General features: G+C 43.8%; 1 protein-coding gene across 1 annotated transcript in view; it reads right to left on the bottom strand.

Moving 5' to 3' along the window:
- Positions 1–4,569, bottom strand: part of OTOGL (otogelin like) — a 158,357-nt gene extending 153,788 nt beyond the window's left edge. The window contains exon 1 of the mRNA XM_038756063.1: positions 4,481–4,569. Within this exon, the coding sequence (XP_038611991.1) occupies positions 4,481–4,569 (89 nt within the window). The remainder of the gene's footprint in view (positions 1–4,480) is intronic.
- Between the last annotated feature and the right edge of the window lie 14,470 nt (positions 4,570–19,039).

Genomic DNA, 19,039 nt, shown 5'->3' with positions numbered 1-19,039 from the left:
GGTTTACCATTGCCTGCTTCCGCACAGTAAACTTGAGTCTCTGCCCTTGACTCTCTCCCAAGCTACTGCTGCCCAGCACAGATGAGTTTTGACTTGCAGCAGATTGCCTTCCACTTGCTACCCACTGGCCATGCTAAGAATGGAATGGTTATGCCTCTGCTTCACTCTCCCTCTCTTAGCTGAGACTGGTAGAATACTGGAAACTGTGCAGGTGTCACCGTGAGAGGGGATCTTATCTGTAATTCATTTTAATGCCTGCCATTAGACTGCAAGCGTCTTGAGAGTAGAACTTGTATTTTGCAACTGTGTCGTACTCTTCCAAGTGCTTCGTACTTAGGACTCTGCACAAAACAAGAACTCAATAAATACCAATGACTCACTAAACATGTCCAAAACAGAACTCCTTATCTTTCCACCCAAACCCAATATTCCCCAGAGACTTTCCCATCACTGCAGACCACACCATCATCCTCTCTGTCTCAAAAATCCATAGCTTTGATATTTTCCTCCACTGACCTCTCTCACTCAACGCACATAGTCTGTCACTAAATCCTGTCAGTTCATCTTACCTCCTTCCCTTCCCCACAGCACCTGTATATATGTATATATGTTTGTACATATTTATTACTCTATTTATTTGTTTTACCTGTACCTATCTATTCTATTTTATTTTGTTAGTATGTTTGCTTTTGTTCTCTGTCTCCCCCTTCTAGACTGTGAGCCCACTGTTGGATAGGGACTATCTCTATATGTTGCCAGTTTGTACTTCCCAAGCACTTAGTACAGTGCTCTGCACACAGCAAGCGCTCAATAAATATGATTGATTGATTGATTCAACCTTCACAAAATCACTAGAATCACCCTTTCCTCTCCATCCAAACTGCTACCATGTTAATACAATTACTTACCACATCCCTCCTTGACTACTGTCAGCCTCCTTGCTGACCTTTCTGCCCCCTGTCTCTCCCCAATCCAGTCCACAATTCACTCTTATGCCTAGATCATTTTTCTGCAAAAACATTCAGTCCATATTTCCCCACTCCTCAAGAACCTCCAATGGTTGCCCATCCACCTCCACATCAAACAGAAACTCATCATCAGTTTTAAAGGATGCAATCCTCTTATCCTTGTTATTATTATTATTATTATTATTATTATTGTATTTGCTAAGCACTTACTATGTGCCAAGCATTGTTCTAAGCACTGGGGGAGATACAAGGTAATCAGGTTGTCCCACGTGGGGCTCACAGTCTCAATCCCCATTTTACAGATGAGGTAACTGAGGTACAGAAATGTTAAGTGATTTGCCCCAGGTCACACAGCAGACAAGTGGAGCCTATATTAGGACCCACAACCTCTGACTCCCAAGCCCATGCTCTTGCCACTAGGCCATTCACGTACTATCTCAAAGCTACTACCACCTTCAAAATTGGCTGCAATGGCTTATCAGCATGGCCTATTGGAATGAGCATGGGGCTGGGAGTCCAAGGACTTGAGTTCTAATCTCGTCTCTGCCACTGTTTTTTGTGATCTTGGGCAGCCTGAACAAATCACACTGGTTTCTATTAATCAAATCTTCCTGGTTGTCTGGTAAGGTTGATAACTAGAATCCTTCTATTCTAGTCAGAAAATAAAAACAATGGTGTTATTTATTAAGCACTTACTATGTGCCTAGCATTAGGATAGATACCTTGAAAACAATTCCTGCCCCACATGGGGCTTATAATCTATTGGAATGAAAAGGTATTTTAGGCCAATTTATAGAAGAGGAAACTAAGGCACAGTGACTTGCCCAAGGCAAGTGCCAGAGCTGGGTCTAGACCCCAAGATTGCTGATTCCCAGGCCTGTGCTCTTTCCAACAGGCTGACTGCCTCTCATCAGATCATGCTGAATTCCCATTAAACCTCTGATCTATTTTACTTTGCCAAATTAGGAGAGACCGATCCAATTCATCCCTGGAACTGCTGATTTCCTTGTCAAGAGTCTCAAGATTTAACACATTTTTTTCCCCAGAATTTTTCCAAGCTTCCCACCTGGAGACATCAGATTGCGAAACTCTTGATAACCTCTGCAAAGTATCTCCCAATGAATAGCAAAATCCCCAACTCCAACCAGAAATATCCAGAAAAAATTAGAGTGCTAATAAATCTTTCAAAGTTTTGGAAAATGAGTCGGTGGATGGCCTCGGGGTAGCCATGAAACTTCCAGTAAACACTTTGAGAGAGGAAAGTTCCGCACACAATAATCGCAAGCAATAATTTAAACAAACGAGCACTGGAATTCACAGAGAAAACAAGGATAGTCAAAAAGCATGTCCAAACCCCTTTGTGCCTGACCTAAACTTTACCACAGAACATTAACTAGATGGTCAGAGGCAAGTTTACCATATTGGTAGGCCTGTTAAAATCTATTCTCCAGCACAAAGTACACTGCTCTGCACACAGAAAGCACTCAATAAATATGACTGTTTTACTGATTCATCATTCCCAGTGCCGAAAGGCATCAGAGGGTGTAAATTCAAGTTACCAGCAGCTCAGAGAGGAGAGATCCAAATAAATGGATGGATTTCAAGCAGAAGTTATTAAGGCACTGCTTCTGTCTAGGAACAAACACCATCCCTCATTTCCTTGGAAAGGTTGCCTAACTTTAAGGAAACCACTTTTTGTATTCTGGGAAATGTTTTCCCCCTCTAGACGGTAAGCTCACTGTGGGCAAGGAACTTGTCTACCAACTCCTTTATAGTGTACTCTCCCTAGGGTTTAGTACAATGCTCTGAACACAGTATGTGCTCAATAAATATGTTCGATTGATTGATTAACCCAACTCCTTCATCCCTTACATCTTCAGACCCTCCTCCAACAAGAGCTGTGAGTGGCTGTTTCAAAGACAATGTAGCCAAAAAGCTTGGAAAGGAATACACTTCTGTTGCTCCTTGGGTCATCCAAGGGGTGTTCTGCATTCTTCAGGGTGCTCGTGGACACCCTATATATATCCCATGGGCTATTTTATGGGTGATAAGATATTCCTTTCCTAAACTATCATACTCAACAGCATGGGAAGCAGCGTGAACTGACGGAAAGAGCACAGGTCTGGGAGTCAGAGGACCTGGGTTCTAATCCTAGCTCCGAACTCGTTTGTTGTGTGGCCTTGGGAAAGTCACTTCACTTCTCTGTGCCTCAGTTCCTTCATCTGGAAATTGGGGATTCAATACCTGTGCTGCCTCCTACTTAGAATGCGAGCCCCATGTGGGACCTGATTATCTTGTGTCTATCCCAGTGCTTATCAAATGGAAGCACTGTGGCTCAGTGGAAAGAGCCCGGGCTTGGGAGTCAGAGGTCATGGGTCCTAATCCCAGCTCCGCCACTGTGTGACTGTGTGACTTTGGGCAAGTCACTTCACTTCTCTGGGCCTCAGTTACCTCATCTGGAAAATGGGGATTAAGATTGTGAGCCCCACGTGGGACACTTCATCACCTTGTATCCCCCCAATGCTTAGAACAGTACTTTGCATATAGTAAGCACTTAACAAATACCATCATCATCATCATTATTATTATTACTTGGCACCTGGTAAGCACTTAAATATTATTATTATTATACCCAGTACAACGTCAGAGAAGTATCTGCTGGGAATGACTGTGGATCTTTTTTTCCAGCTTTAGCTGAAATGGGCAATGAAAGCACAATATAAGCTTTGTATAACTGGTAAAAACATTTTGAGTATTCTCTAACCGAAGGACTTACATAACAAACAACCTTTGTGTTTGGGAACTAACGTTATTTGCGTTGATTTGCAAACACTGTACACAGATTATTCATTTTACTACTTGTGAGGGGAATTGGAAAGTTCATTTTTGTGAACTGGTTTCAAGCAATTGCTGGAAGCTCTGCTATCTGAACATGGCTCTTTGTTCTTGGGAGGCAGTTTAAAGTGGAAGGGAAAAGCATTATTTGCATAGGGCCTGAACCTCACATTTAATCGTTGCCTTCCAGCTGTCAATATAAACCTGCAAAGGAGGAGGGGTGCTGCACCCCCCTGGCCCTCGACCGCAACCCAAGGCCGCTACGCTACTTTCATACAATCATATTTACCATTGAGCGCTCCCTGTGTGCAGAGCACTGTACTAAGCCCTTGAGAGAGTATAATACAACAATAATTGTACATTCCCTGCCCACAGTGAGCTTACTTCTAGTTCCATAAGTGCCCGTCAGCCCCTCTAGACTGTAAACTTGTTGTGGGCAGGGTATGCATCTGTTTACTGTTATAGTGTACTCTCCCAAGCCCTTATTACAGTACTACGCACACATTAAGCATTCAATAAATAAAATTGACTGATGGAGTCCACAAATCCTGGGCTTAAATTACAAATCAATGAAATAGATTTCTCTAAGTTAATTCAGGTTAGTCATCCAACTTTTAAAGAGTGGAGATTTGTGCTCACCTTGGAATTGCACTCTAATGAGTGACAGTAGGACTTACTTGCAGTGGTTTCCATGGCTAATGCTGTCAATTGGTTGCTCGGGATAGGTAATGTCCAGAAATATGTTGTTCAATGTGAGGAGCGGCATGACAGTGGAAAGAGCACAGGCCTGGAAGTCAAAGGATCTAGTTCTTTGGTTGCTTTGTTTTGTTTTTGGTATTTGTTAAGCACTAGTTTCCAGTACTCTACCAGTCTCAGCTATGGGAGGGAGAGTCAATTAGAAGCCTACTCCATTCCACTCCTAGCTTGGGTAGTGGCTTGAAAGTGGAAGGCAATCTACTACAAGTCAAAATTCACCCACACTGGGCAGCAGTGGCATGGGTTAGAGTCAAGGGTGGAGACTCACATTTACTTCACGGAAGGCGGCAACGGTAAATTACTTCCGGATTTTGACCAAGAAAACTCTATGGATCCACTATCAGAATGATTGCAGATGGACAGCGGGGTGTTCTGGGAAAGATGTGTCCGTGGTGTCGCTATGGGTCAGAAACGACTTGACAGCATAAAACAAGAAAAGACAAGACCTTTACTCTGTGCCAGCTACTGTATTAAGTGTTGGGGGAAATACAAGCTAATAGGGTTGGACACAGTCCATGACAGTCAGTCAGTAAATCACTCATATTAATTGAGTACTAAGCGCTTGGGAGAGTACAATACAACAATGAACAGATACGATCCCTGCCCACAACAAGCTTACAGTCTAGAGGGGGAGACATACATTAATATAAATAAATAAATTACAGATATGTACATAAGTGCTGTGGGGCTGGGAGGGGGGATGAATAAAGGGAGCAAGTCAGGGAGATGCGGAAGGGTGTGGGATGACAGGAAAGCAGGGCTTAGTCAGGGAAGGCCTCTTGCTGGAGCTGTGCCTTCAGTAAGGCTTTGAAGAGAGGAAGAGTAACTTTCTAACAGATATGAGGAGGGAGGGCATTCCAGGTCAGAGGCAGGATGTGGGCAAGAGGTCGGTGGCGAGATAGACGAGCTCAAGACATAGCGAGAAGACTTGAATTAGAGGACCAAATTGTGCCAGCTGCATTGCAGTAGGAGAGTAGCGAGGTGAGATAGGAGGGAGCAAGGTGATTAAGTGCTTTAAAGCCCATAGTAAGGAGTTTCTCTTTAATGCGGAGACGGATGGGCAACCGCTGAAGTTTCTTGGGGAGGGGGGAAACATGTCCTGAACGTTTATGTAGGAAAATGATCCAGACAGCAGAGTGAAATATGGATTGGAGTGGGGAGAGACAGGAGTCTGGGAGGTCAGCAAGGAAGCTGATACAGTAATCAAGGTGGGATAAGATATGTGATTGGATTAACGTAGAAGCAGTTTGGATGGAGAGGAAAGGGTGGATGTCCCACATGGGGCTCATAGTAAATGGACTGGAAATTTATCCAGTAGAATTTGATAGATTAAAAGAGGGAAAAGAAATCCAACCTTAAGGAAAGAGAACTGCTTTCCGAGCTCTACGACAGGGGTGTTTAACCAGATGATTGAATTCTTTTTCGTTTGATTTCATTTCCTTTTACTAAGGGAACTAAATGTTTGTTTAACCAAAGGAGGACACAGTGCGCCACCTAGAGGACAATTTGAGGGTTATTTGAAACATGTCTTCCGCAGAGGCCAGTACAGGCTATGCCATGTATTTTACTAACCTTTTGTATACATGTTTTGAATAAGAACATCTGTAAATATTTCAGAGCTCGGAGTACAGGATGATTTTTTCCCTAGACCATCCCTTTCAAAATGTTAACTTTCCAGGCATTTTTTTAATGGCATTTGATAAGCACTTACTATGTGCCAGACACTGTTCTAATCGCTGGGGTTTACAGTCTTAATCCCATTTTACAGATTATATCACTGAGGCCTAGAAGAGTTGTGACTTTTTTTAATGGCATGTATTAAGTGCTTTTTATGTGCAAAGTACTGCTCTAAGCGCTGGGGTGGTTACGAGGTAATAATGATCACATTGTCCCACAGGGAGCTCACAGTCTTAATCCCCATTTTACCAGAAGAGGTAACTGAGGCACAGAGAAGTTAAGTGACTTGCCCAAAGTCACACAGCTGACAATTGGCGGAGCCGGGACTTGAACCCATGACCTCTTACTCCAAAGCCCGTGCTCTTTCCACTGAGCCACGCTTCTTCCGTTACGTTGGGCAAGTTAAGTGACTTGCCCAAAGTCCCACAGTAGACAAATGGTGGAGCAGGATTAGAACCCAGGTCCTTCTGACTCCCAGGGCCATGTTCTATCCACTATGCCACGCTGCTTGGTTTCAGTTCTATAGATATCCTTCAGCCCCCAAAATGTTTCCTTTGGATCCCCCTCTCTGCTGCCCCCAAAATCAAAACATTTATGAAAAGTTTTTTTAATGAACTAATCAATCATAATTTTGAGCACCTATTATGTGTACAGCTCTGACCTAAAGACTTGCTGTAGTACATCAGAAATTCATATGCAAGATCCCTACCCTCCAGAAGCTGACAACCTAGCAGGTGAAATAGACATTTAAATAAAAGATGGGAGCAAGTAATAATAATAATAATAATAGTGATCGTATTTGTTAAGCACTTACTATATGCCAAGTACTGTTCTAAGCACCGTGGTAGATGCAAGGTAATCAGGTTGTCCCACGTGGGGCTCACAGTCTTCATCTGCATTTTACAGATGAGGGAACTGAGGCACAGAGAAGTTAAGACTCTTGCCCAAGGTCACACAGCAGACAAATGGCGCAGCCAGGATTAGAACCCATGACTTCTGACTCCCATGTCCATGGTCTTTCCACTAAGCCATGGTGCTTCTCATGGAGCATATGGAGCTAACGGGACATAAACATGCAAAAGTGCTTTATGTTATCTTCACAATGTACATATCTATAATGCATTTATTTATGTATATTAATGCCTATCTTCCTTCTAGACTGTAGCTCACTTTGGGCAGGGAACACATCTACCAACTCTATTCCACTACACTCTCCCAAGAATATAGTATTCTGCATACAGTAAGTGCTCAATAAATATGATTGATTGATTTAGTACTCAAAGCACTCAATAAATACAACTGATTGATTGAGGTCTTGAGTGCTTAGGTGGTGTGGAAAAGCTAAAATGGCTAAAATATGAGGTGGGAGATTAGAAATAAATTGAGGAAGGCCTCCTGGGGGACACGTGACTTCAGAAGGTTTGGGTTTTGAAGAAAGGGGTAATGTGATCTGTTGGATGTGGAGGGAAAAGCAAGCCTGGCAGATGAGAGTATACAGTGCTCAGTACAGTGCCCCGGAACTTAGTACCATACCTAGCACATAGTACGTCCTTAACAAATACCATAAAAAGAGTGTGTAGAAAAGAGGTTGGGGTGGGAGAGGGGAGAACAAGACTTGTTGTGTAGGTTAGTTTGAGAACAATGAAGATTATGAGTTGGAGTGTGCTCTGCACGCAGTAAGTGCTCAATAAATACGATTGAATGAATGAATGAAGAAAAGAATGGATAAGGGAGAGAGCTAATCGAATGCCTTATAACCTGCAGTCAGATGTTTCTGCTTGATGTAGAGAGGAATGGGCTATATAAGGAAATTTTGAGGAGTGGGAAGAGCAAGATCTTAGAAAAACAGTTAAGCCAGCAGGGCAAAGTATGGGCTAAAGATGGGCGAGACTGGATGCCAAGAAGTCAAGGAAAATCAAGCCAGGATACGACAAGTAGCTGGACCAGTGTGATGGCTATTTAGACCCATAATTTACTTTAATGTTTGTCACCCCCAATCTCCTGTGCACTCCTTGCGGGCAGGAAGCTCATCTAACAACTCTGTTGTATTTTACTTTCCCAAGAACTTGAACAGTGCTCTGCTCAGAGTATGTGCTCAATGAATATGATTGATTGATTGATTGAATGAGAGGAAAGACAAGTTCTGGAAATATTATGGAGGAAGAATCAACAAGATTGGGCAACAAACTCAATATAGGGTTGAAAAAGAGGGAAGAGTCAAGGATAACACCAAGATTTCTGGTTTGAGAGATGGGGAAGATGGTGGTGATGTCCACTGTGAAGGGAAAGGTGGGTGCAGGAAAGGATTTAGGAAGGAAGATTAGTTCAGTTTGAGATATGCTATCAGTGGAACAACCAGGTAGAGATGTCCTAGAAGCAGGAGGAAATACAAGATTGGAGAGAAGGAGGGAGGTTGGAGTTAGTGAGGTGGTAATATTGGGAATCGTTGCAGAGAGCTGGTAGTTGAAACTGTGAGCATAGAATGGGAAGAGAAGGGGGTCCAGAACTGAGTCTTGAGGGAGGTAGAAGATATGCTGCAGAAAGAGACTGAGAAGGATTGTCCACAGAAGTAGGAGGATAACCAGGAGAGAAATGTGCCAGAAAAAACAAGGTTAGACAGTGTTTCCAAGAGAAGGGACAGATCAACAATGTCAAAGGCAGTCAAGATGTCGAGGAGGATTAGGGCAGAATAAAATCATTTAGATTTGGCATGAGGTAGGTCACTGATGACACTGGAGAGAGTGGTTTCAGTGGAGTGAAAGAAGGAATTGGAGGAGGAGAGGAAACAGTGGGTATATCCGACCCACTCAAGGAGTTTGGACAGGAATAGGAAGAGGAGGTGTGCTGGTAGATAGATGATGCAGTAGCGTATGGAGAAAGTTTTTTAGGAGGGTGGGGAAATGAGGGCATGTTTGAAAGCAGATGGGAAGGAGATATCAGACAATGAGTAGCTGAAGTCCAGGAGGGGAACAAGTGTGGATGCAAAAGCTGGGATCAGCATGGTGGGATCAGTGTGGCATAGTGGATAAAGCATGGGCCTGGGAGTCAGAAGGTCATGGGTCCTAATTCTGGCTCTGCCACTTGTCTGCTGTGTGGCCTTGGGCAAGTCACTTCACTTCTCTGTGCTTCAGTTACTTCATCACCTCATCTGTAAAATGGGGATTAGGACTGTGAGCCCCATGTTGGACAGAGGGACTGTGTCCAGCCCAATTTACTTGTATTCACCCCAGCACTTTGTACAGTGCCTGGCACATAATAAGCACTTAACAAATACCATAATGATTATTATTTTTGAAAGTGGGGGGAATTGGATCAGAGGGGCAAGAAGATTTTGAAAACAGGTGGGAAATATCCTCTTGAGAGAGAACTAAAAAGAATCAGGAGAAATGGAGGGAGATAGGGAGGTGCCAGGGAAATCTGGGGGAACTCATGCTTGATGATTTCGATGTTCTTAACAAAGTTGCTGGTGCGGTCATCAGAGATGAGAGAGGTAGGAAATGAAAGCATTGGAGGTTTTAGGAAGGAGCTAAATATTTGGAATAATTGGTTGGGGTAATGGGCATGAGAGTTAATGAGGGGGTAGAAATAGTCTTCATGAGAGGAAGAGAGATAAATGTTATAATAATAATAATAATAATAACAATAATAACAATTGTAGTATTTGTTAAGCACTTACTATGTGCCAGGGACTGTACTAAGTGCTGGGTTGGATGCAAGGAAATCAGGCTGGACACAGTGTCCTTGTCCCAAATGGGGGTCACAGTCTCAATCCCCATTTTACAAATAAGGTAACTAAGGCAAACAGAAGTGAAGTGACTTGCCCAAGGTCACACAGCAGACAAGTAGTGGAGATGGGATTAGAACCCATGATCTTCTGACTCCTAGGCCCATGCTCTATCTACTACGCCACACTGATTCCCGTAATAGAAGGCTATAGAAGGTAAGGATGAATTTGGAGTGAGGTCATGAGGGAGCCTGGGTTTCCACCAAAAGCACTCTGTTGCATGAGCACAGGAGCGGAGGAATCCTACTCAGGAGGTGATCCTAAAGGCCAAGGATCCTTAGAATAGCCAGTTTTCCTCTCTTCAGACCCAACCCCAGTCTAGAGCCTGCAAGAAGCTGGGAGATCTGATTTTTGCCTTTTCTTCCCCAATCCCCACTACCATTTCCAATCCTCAAATGGCTTGTTTTAAAGTTTTCTCCTTTCAGATTCCTTCATCCCACATCTTCCTGGGTGACCAGATGCCTTCTGCCTACTCTACTCAATCAATCAATCATATTTATTGAGCACTTACTGTGTGCAGAGCACTGTACTAAGCGCTTGGGAAGTACAAGTTGGCAACACATAGAGATGGTCCCTACCCAACAGTGGGCTCACAGTCTAGAAGGGGGAGACAGAGAACAAAACAAAACATATTAACAAAATAAAATAAATAGAATAGATATGTACAAGTAAAATAAATAAATAGAGTAATAAATATGTACAAACATATATACATATATACAGGTGCTGTGGGAAAGGGAAGGAGGTAAGACGGGGTGATGGAGGGGGAACGAGGGGGAGAGGAAGGAGGGGGCTCAGTCTGGGAAGGCCTCCTGGAGGAGGTGAGCTCTCAGTAGGGCCTTGAAGGGAGGAAGAGAGCTAGCTTGGCGGATGTGGAGAGAGAGGGCATTCCAGGCCAGGGGGATGACGTGGGCCGGGGGTCGACAGCGGGACATGCGAGAATGAGGCATGGTGAGGAGATTAGCGGCAGAGGAGCGGAGGGTGTGGGCTGGGCTGTAGAAAGAGAGAAGGGAGGTGAGGTAGGAGGGGGTGATGTGATGGAGAGCCTTGAAGCCGGGGGTGAGGAGTTTCTGCCTGATGCATAGGTTGATTGGTAGCCACTGGAGGTTTTTGAGGAGGGAGTAACATGCCCAGAGTGTTTATGGACAAAGACAATCCAGGCAGCAGCATGAAGTGTTCAACCCTATTTATTGAACACTTAACTCTGTGCAGAGCACTATATTAAGTGCTTGGGAGAGTACAATGTGACAGAGTTGGTGTTGTCTGTCTCCCTGTTCTATACCGTGAGCCTGTTGTTGAGTAGGGATTGTCTCTATCTGTTGCCGAATTGTACTTTTCAAGCGCTTAGTACAGTGCTCTGCACACAGTAAGTGCTCAATAAATACAACTGAATGAATGAATTCCCTGCCCATTCCCTGCCCACAATGAGCTAAAACCTTTAAGAACCTTCTCTGATCTAGTGACCCTTAACCTACTTCTGTTATTTAATTTTCCACCCTTCTCCTTGTGTCTCTTCTTCAGTGGATTTTGACCTTATCATGGAAAGACTTGTGCAATCCAAATTAGTCATTGGACATTTCTTTAGACTACTGTAGTGGGAGAGATAGGAAGAAGGATCAGATAAGGAGTTGAACTCATATGCCATGATGAAATAGCAGAATAAATGAGAAGAAAAAATTGAATGTTCAATTGAATATACACAAATCTTCACATGGTGAGGATAGATTTGAATAAATACATAAATGCTAAAGATAACTGTGGGTAGAGAAGCACTGGCGATTTATCAGGAAAAGCTTTCTGGAGGAGGTGGGTTTTTAGGAGGACTTTGAAGTTGGGGAGAGCTGAGGTTTGACTGATTGGTAAAGACTTCCAGACTAGGGGGACAGTCAATCAGTCAACAGTAGGTATTGAGTGCTTACTGTGTGCAGAGCACTGTACTGAGCATTTGGTACAGATCAAAGTAACAACAAACAGATAACGAGTTAGCAAGGGCTCAAGGTGAGATGAGAAGAAACTTGGGTTGGGGCCGGTGGTGGTCGGGGGGGGGGGGGGCAAAAAGCAAGTAGGAGGTGGAGGAGAATGGATTAGGAATTGCAGGTGAAGATGACCAATATGTAAAATGGAGATAGCGGGTAAAGAACCTTGAAATTTTTTATTATTATCAGTATTATTATCATTATTATCATTATATTTATTAATCACTTACAATGTGCTACAGCATGGTACTAAGCTCTGGGAAAGATACAAGATGATCAGCTCGGACAGAGAGCGGATAGCTTATTCCCATTTTACAGATGTGGAAGCTGAGGCCCAGAGGGGTTAGGTGAGTTTTCCAAGGTCACACAGCAGCCCAGTGGCAGAGCTATGACTAGAATTCAGATCTATTGGCTTCCAACCATGTGCTCTTCCCACTGGGTTAGGTTAAGGCATTTTTGTTAGATGCAGAAGGGAAATGGGACACCACTAGAGGCTTTAAAGGAGTGGAGAGATGTGGGCTGAGCAAAGTTTCATGAAGACGACCCAGGGAGCAACCCGAAATTCGGACTGAAACAGAAGCCTGATGATGAGCATTATCAGACAGCGTGGTCAGATGATCGGAGTCCAAGCGATGGTCAGAGAGCTTAGAGTAGTCAAAACCGTGAAGGAAGGAAGACAATGATTCAATCGTATTTATTGAGCACTTACTTTGCAAAGAGTAATGCACAAAGCACTTGGGAGATTACTGTACTACGAAGATGGTAGAGATGTTCCCTGCCCACAGTGAGCTTATAGTGAGAAGCAGAGAGGCCTAATGGAAAGAGCTTGGGTCTAGTAGTCAAAGGACCTGGGTTCTAATCCCAGCTTCACCACTTGCCTGTTGTGTGACCTTGGGCAAGTCACTTCACTTCTCTGTGCCTCAGTAACCTCATTTGTAAAATAGGGTTAAGACTGTGAGCCCCTGGTGGGACATGGATTGTGTCCAACCTGATTAACTTGTATCTACCCCAGTACTTACCACAGTGCCTGGCACAGTGAAAAGAGGACAGGCTTGGGAATCAGAGGACCTGGGTTCTAATCCCAGCTCCTCCAAGTACCTGCTGTGTGACCTTGGGCAAGTCACATAAGTTCTCTGTGCCTCAGTTCCCTCATCTGCTAAATGGGGATTCAATACCTGGTCTCCCTCCCTCCTCCCTCCCTCCCTCCCCCTTTCTAACACCCCAATTCTCCTCCCCTCATTCCTTTCATACCCTTATTCTCCTCCCTTTCACCCACCCCCCTCCCTCCCTGCCCTTTTTCCCACCCCCATTCTCCTCCCTCTTATTCAGGTCACACTCTCATCCTCTCCCATCTCCTCCCTCTCCCCCCATTCTTTTTTCACGTCCTTTTTCTCCCCCTCGCCTTTGCCTCCCCCCTTCCCTAGTCTCTCTTCCCAACATCCTTCCTCCTTCCCCAGCCCGTTATAACAATGCCATTCTCCCCTTATCATACCCCTATTCTCGTCCCTCGGCGTCTTTTTCACATCCCTACTCTCTCCTCCCTCCTTCCACTCCTTACTCACATCCCCTTCTCCTCCCTCACACCCCCATTCCCCAGCACCTTTTCACACCCCCATTCCCCTCTCCCCCAGCTCCTTTCCACACCCCTATTCCCCTCTCCTCAGCCCCTTTTCACACACCCATTCCCCTCTCCCCCAGCTCCTTTTCACACCCTCTTCTGCTCAGTTTTTTTTACACCCCATTATTCTTTCACACACCCCTTTCTTCTCTCCCAGACCTTCTTTACCCCCTTCCTCCCACCTCTTTTTCACACCCCCATTCTCCTCTCCTCATCCCTCTAGACTGTGAGCCCGTTGTTGGGTAGGGACCGTCTCTATATGTCGTCAACTTGTACTTCCCAAGCGCTTAGTACAGTGCTCTGCACACAGTAAGTGCTCAATAAATACGATTGAATGAATGAATGAATATTTAAATTGTAAGCTCCATGTAGGATCTGATTATCTTGTATCTACTCCAGTGTTTAGTACAGTGCTTGGCACTTAGTATTCATTCATTCATTCAATCAATCATATTTATTGAGCGCTTATTGTGTGCAGAGCACTGTACTAAGCACTTGGGAAGTACAAGTTGGCAACATATATAGATGGTCCCTACCCAACAGCGGGTTCACAGACTATAAGGGTTTACGGACTAGTAAGCATTAGTATTAACAAATACCAAGCCCTCCAGCCCCCCTCCAAAAACCACCAAAACAGTGTCAAGCTGTGCTTATGTGCAAGGCTGCCCCTGTGCAGTTCTATACACAGCAGAGATTCAGGCTTGATATTAATTGTCCTTTTGCTTTTAAAGATGAGGACAGGGATATAACCCCCCAAAATGGCATTTTGAATTCTTCATAGAACACTAAGATATAAAACACTGGAACACACAAGCTGAGATCTAAAATGCTTACGTGATTAAAAACAGATAAAACAATTGAATGCCGGGGCTGTGGGAAAGCTTTTTAAAATAAAAAATACTTAATGGTCTACAGAGGATTGATTGTTTATGATCCTCTGAGCAGCACTCTGGAGACCTAAATTCTTTGGACACAACAGATGGTTTTATTTATCTAGGGAAAATTCAGGTCAACTGAAATGCTTCTTGGAAATCTGGCAGATGCGTTCATCTCTGTCTCTATCTCTGTCTCTGTCTCTCTCTCTCTCTCTCTCTCTCTCTCTCTCTCACACACACACACACACACACACACACACACACACACACAAGATTGCGTATACTTTTGGAGTCACTGTTCCTCAGAATTTCCTATCTAGTGTCCACTTTTTCTAGACTGCAAGCGTATTGTTGGGTAGGGACCATCTCTCTATGTCGCTGATTTGTACTTCCCAAGTGCTTAGTTCAGTGCTCTGCACACAATAAGCACTAAATAAATACGATTGAATAACTGAATGTCCCTCAGAAAGATCTCTCTGGCCATCAACTACTTTCGATGTCTGAAATTGATTTCAAGGTCTGTCTCATGTCTTCCAACTCCATCGTACTGAACTTGCCCAAGTGAGATTGTGAGCCCCATGTAGGATCGAATACTTTGTATCTACCCCATTACTTAGTACAGTGCTTGGCATATAGTAAGCACTTAACATATACCACAATTATTCTCCTTCTTTTTACTGCAGTGTTCTGAACATGTAAGTGCTCAATAAATATCACTGTTTGATCAACCAACTTGGAGATGAACAGCCTTCTCTTTCCTCACTATAATTACTACGTGCTAAAGTCGCAAATTATTTTAGATATCCATAACTTTAGCAGGAAAAAGCTGTATCTCTCCCCCCACCACCCCGTTAGCCAATCAGGGATAGATGGTGTTAATATGGAGTTCTTTTCCTTTTCACCCGGACAACGCTCTCCTAAAACAGTGCTCAAGAAATGGGAAAAAAAGTCTCTAAATTTCTCTAAATTCTCCATCTGTATATTTCAAACTCAATCCTGTGTCAACTACTGACTCCAAACCAGTCTGTTTTTCAGTCCCGCTGAGAGCATGTGGCAATGGGCTAAGCCCCTGGTGAGTATTTGTGGTCACCAAAGCAAGTTTCCAAAGGAAGGGGCAGCAATCTGGTGACATTCTTGAGATAGCTGAAAGCCGCCTCGGCCCATAATGGGTACCTGGACTCTTTTGCTCACATTAGTTCCCGATCAGAGATCATCAGGATTGTATCAGCCCACAAACATTGCCTTTGAACCAGAAGCTCAAGTCTCGGGGAGTGTTTGCATCCCTTTTATGGTTTAGTATAGAATTTTTGAATGGTATTTGTTAAGAGCTATACTATGTGTCAAACACTATTCTAGCACTGGAGTAGGTGCATGCTAATTAAGATGGACATAGTCCCTGAAGACCCTAAAGACCTGGATTTGCAGGAGCTGGCCTTTATAGTGTTGAAAAGGCCCAATCAGTCAACCCATCAGTGGTATTTATTGAGTGCTTACTCTGTGCAGAGCACTGTACTAAGCTCTTAGAAGAGTACAATACCATGGAATGAGCAGGTACATTTTGTGCCTACAACAATCTTACAGTCTAGAGGACAAGGAGGAGTAAACAGCTTTTCTTAGAGGGCTCTGCCACACCTTGGTCTGGCCTGGGCTCTCTTCCAAGCTCCTTAGGGTGAAGCTGCTTGACTGTTTCTTTTTTTTGTGGTATTTGTTAAGTGCTTACTGTGTGTCAAGCACTGTTCTACGCACTAGGGTAGATACAAGTTCATCAGGTCAGACAGAGTCACTCTCCCACATGGGGCTCACAGTCTAAGTAGGCAGCAGAACAGGTATTGCATCCTGATTTTACAGGTGAGGAAACTGAGGCCCAGAGAAGTTAAGTGACTTGCCAAAGTTCACACAGCAAGCAAGTGGAAGAGCCGGGATTAGAACCCAGGTCCTCTGACTTCCAGGCCCGTGCTCTTTTCACTAGGCCACATTGCTTCCCAGCCACAAGTGGCCAGTTTGCTGTAGGCATTGGGAAGTCTTCAGGTAAGTGCTTAGCACAATGTTTTACACACAGTAAGTGCTCAATAAATATGATTGAATGAATGAAAGTAGAGGGATCTGCCCACTGGGTTTCGGACCAATTGGACTTGAAGTAGCTGGCTTTTAATCAACTGTTTCCCACGGGTTTCTGTTCCTGGAGATTTAGGAGGCTCATCCTTTGTCCCCGATGGAGCACTCCATCAATTGAAGTGAAGCCCTGTACAAGCTCTTTTCCCTTCCCGCCATCCCAGCTTACATATCCTAATAGAAGCCTTGGTAACTCCACCACTTGTTTGCCGTGTGACCTTGAGCAAGTCACTTCACTTTGCTGTGCCTCAGTTACTTCATCTGTAAAAAATGGGGATTAAGACTGTGAGGCCCTTTTGGGACATGGACTGTGTCCAACCCAATTTGTTTATACCCACTCAAGCTCTCAATACAGAGCCTAGCACAGAGTAAGTGTTTAATAAGTATCACTATTATTATTATATTATTATTCTCTGAAACATTAACAGTTTTCAATAATAAAACTCCCAGAATCCTTGAGCAATAACTTTTGAACAGAATGAGGCTGATTGTTTGTTACTGTAAACACAGCCTTACAAAAGAAGTCACTAGTTTTCAGTAGCATCTGTAGAGCAGAATTCACCTCTATGATTTTTATGAGTGATGAAAATAATGGATTCAAAATCAACCCCTAATGAGCTACTCAATACCCAACCCAAGAACCAGGTAACTGGGAGTCAGAAGGACCTAGGTTCTAATCCTGACTCTGCTGCATGACCTTAGGCATATCATTTCACTTCTCGGTGCTTCAGTTACCTCATCTGTAAAATGAGGATTAAGACAGTGAACCCCATATGGGACATGGACTATGTCCAACTTGATTAGTTTGTATCTACCCAGCAGTTAGTGCCTGGCCCATAGAAAGCACTTAACAAATACCATTACAGAAAAGCAAAAGACAAAATACCAACTAGAGTTCACCATTTTACCCACTGGGAACTCTCGGAAGCAGTATTGCCTAGTGGAAAGAGCAAGGCCCTGAGAGTCAGAGGACCTGGATTCTAATCCTGTTTCTGCCAATTGCCTGCTTTGTGACCTTGGGCAAGTCATTTAACTTCTCTGTGCCTCAGTTACCTCCTCTATGAAATGAGGATCCTACTGCTTCCTACTTAGATTGTGAGCCCCATGTGGGACACGAACAGTGTCTAACCTGATTTACTTGTATCTACTCCAGTACTTAGAACAGTGCTTGGCACATAAATGCTTAACAAGCACCATAATGAATATTATTATTGTTATTATTAATACCTGAACTTTGAAGCCATTTTAATAGTCAATAATTCTGGGTCATTGGTATTTTGAAATCTGAATTCCCAAAAGTAGGAAATTAGCTTACAATTTGACTTGGTGTAAATAAGTAAATCAGAATTAGAATGATTTTTAATAGATTTGTATACTTTTTGGATTTATTTTCCAGGTTGAATGCTTAATTTTCAATTATAAATAGGTATTAAAGGAAGGGAAAGAATAATTTAAATGACCTTAATTATATGATGATTGTACATGGCCAACATGCTTCACCAATAAAAGTAAATATACTTACTTTGATGGATCCAAATAAATCAATTTTGTAACAAGAAATGAAAATCAATCAATCAATCAATCAATTGTATTTATTGAGCGCTTACTATGTGCAGAGCACTGTACTAAGCGTTTGGAAAGTACAAGTTGGCAACATATAGAGACAGTCCCTACCCAACAGTGGGCTCACAGTCTAGAAGGGGGAGACAGAGAACAAAACCAAGCATACTAACAAAATAAAATAAATAGAATAGATATGTACAAGTAAAATAAATAAATAAATAGAGTAATAAATATGTACAAACATATATACATATATACAGGTGCTGTGGGGAAGGGAAGGAGGTAAGATGGGGGGATGGAGAGGGGGACGAGGGGGAGAGGAAGGAAGTGGCTCAGTCTGGGAAGGCCTCCTGGAGGAGGTGAGCTCTCAGTAGGGCCTTGAAGGGAGGAAGATAGCTAGCTTGGTGGATGGGCAGAGGGAGGGCATTCCAGGCCCGGGGGATGACGTGGGCCAGGGGTCGATGGCGGGACAGGCGAGAACGAGGCACGGTGAGGAGATTGGTGGCAGAGGAGCGGAGGGTGTGGGGTGGGCTGTAGAAGGAGAGAAGGGAGGTGAGGTAGGAGGGGGCGAGGGGATGGACAGCCTTGAAGCTGAGGGTGAGGAGTTTCTGCCTGATGCGCAGATTGATTGGTAGCCACTGGAGATTTTTGAGGAGGGGAGTAACATGCCCAGAGCGTTTCTGGACAAAGACAATCCGGGCAGCAGCATGAAGTATGGATTGAAGTGGGAAGAGACACGAGGATGGGAGATCTGAGAAGGCTGATGCAGTAGTCCAGATGGGCTAGGATGAGAGCTTGAACGAGCAGGGTAGCGGTTTGGATGGAGGAAAGGGTGGATCTTGGCAATGTTGCGGAGCTGAGACCGGCAGGTTTTG

This window comes from Tachyglossus aculeatus, chromosome 14, assembly GCF_015852505.1.
Source record: "Tachyglossus aculeatus isolate mTacAcu1 chromosome 14, mTacAcu1.pri, whole genome shotgun sequence".
Lineage (NCBI taxonomy): Eukaryota > Metazoa > Chordata > Mammalia > Monotremata > Tachyglossidae > Tachyglossus > Tachyglossus aculeatus.
Note: the sequence above shows the minus strand (reverse complement) of the source record. Positions and strands in the feature narration are given on the sequence as shown.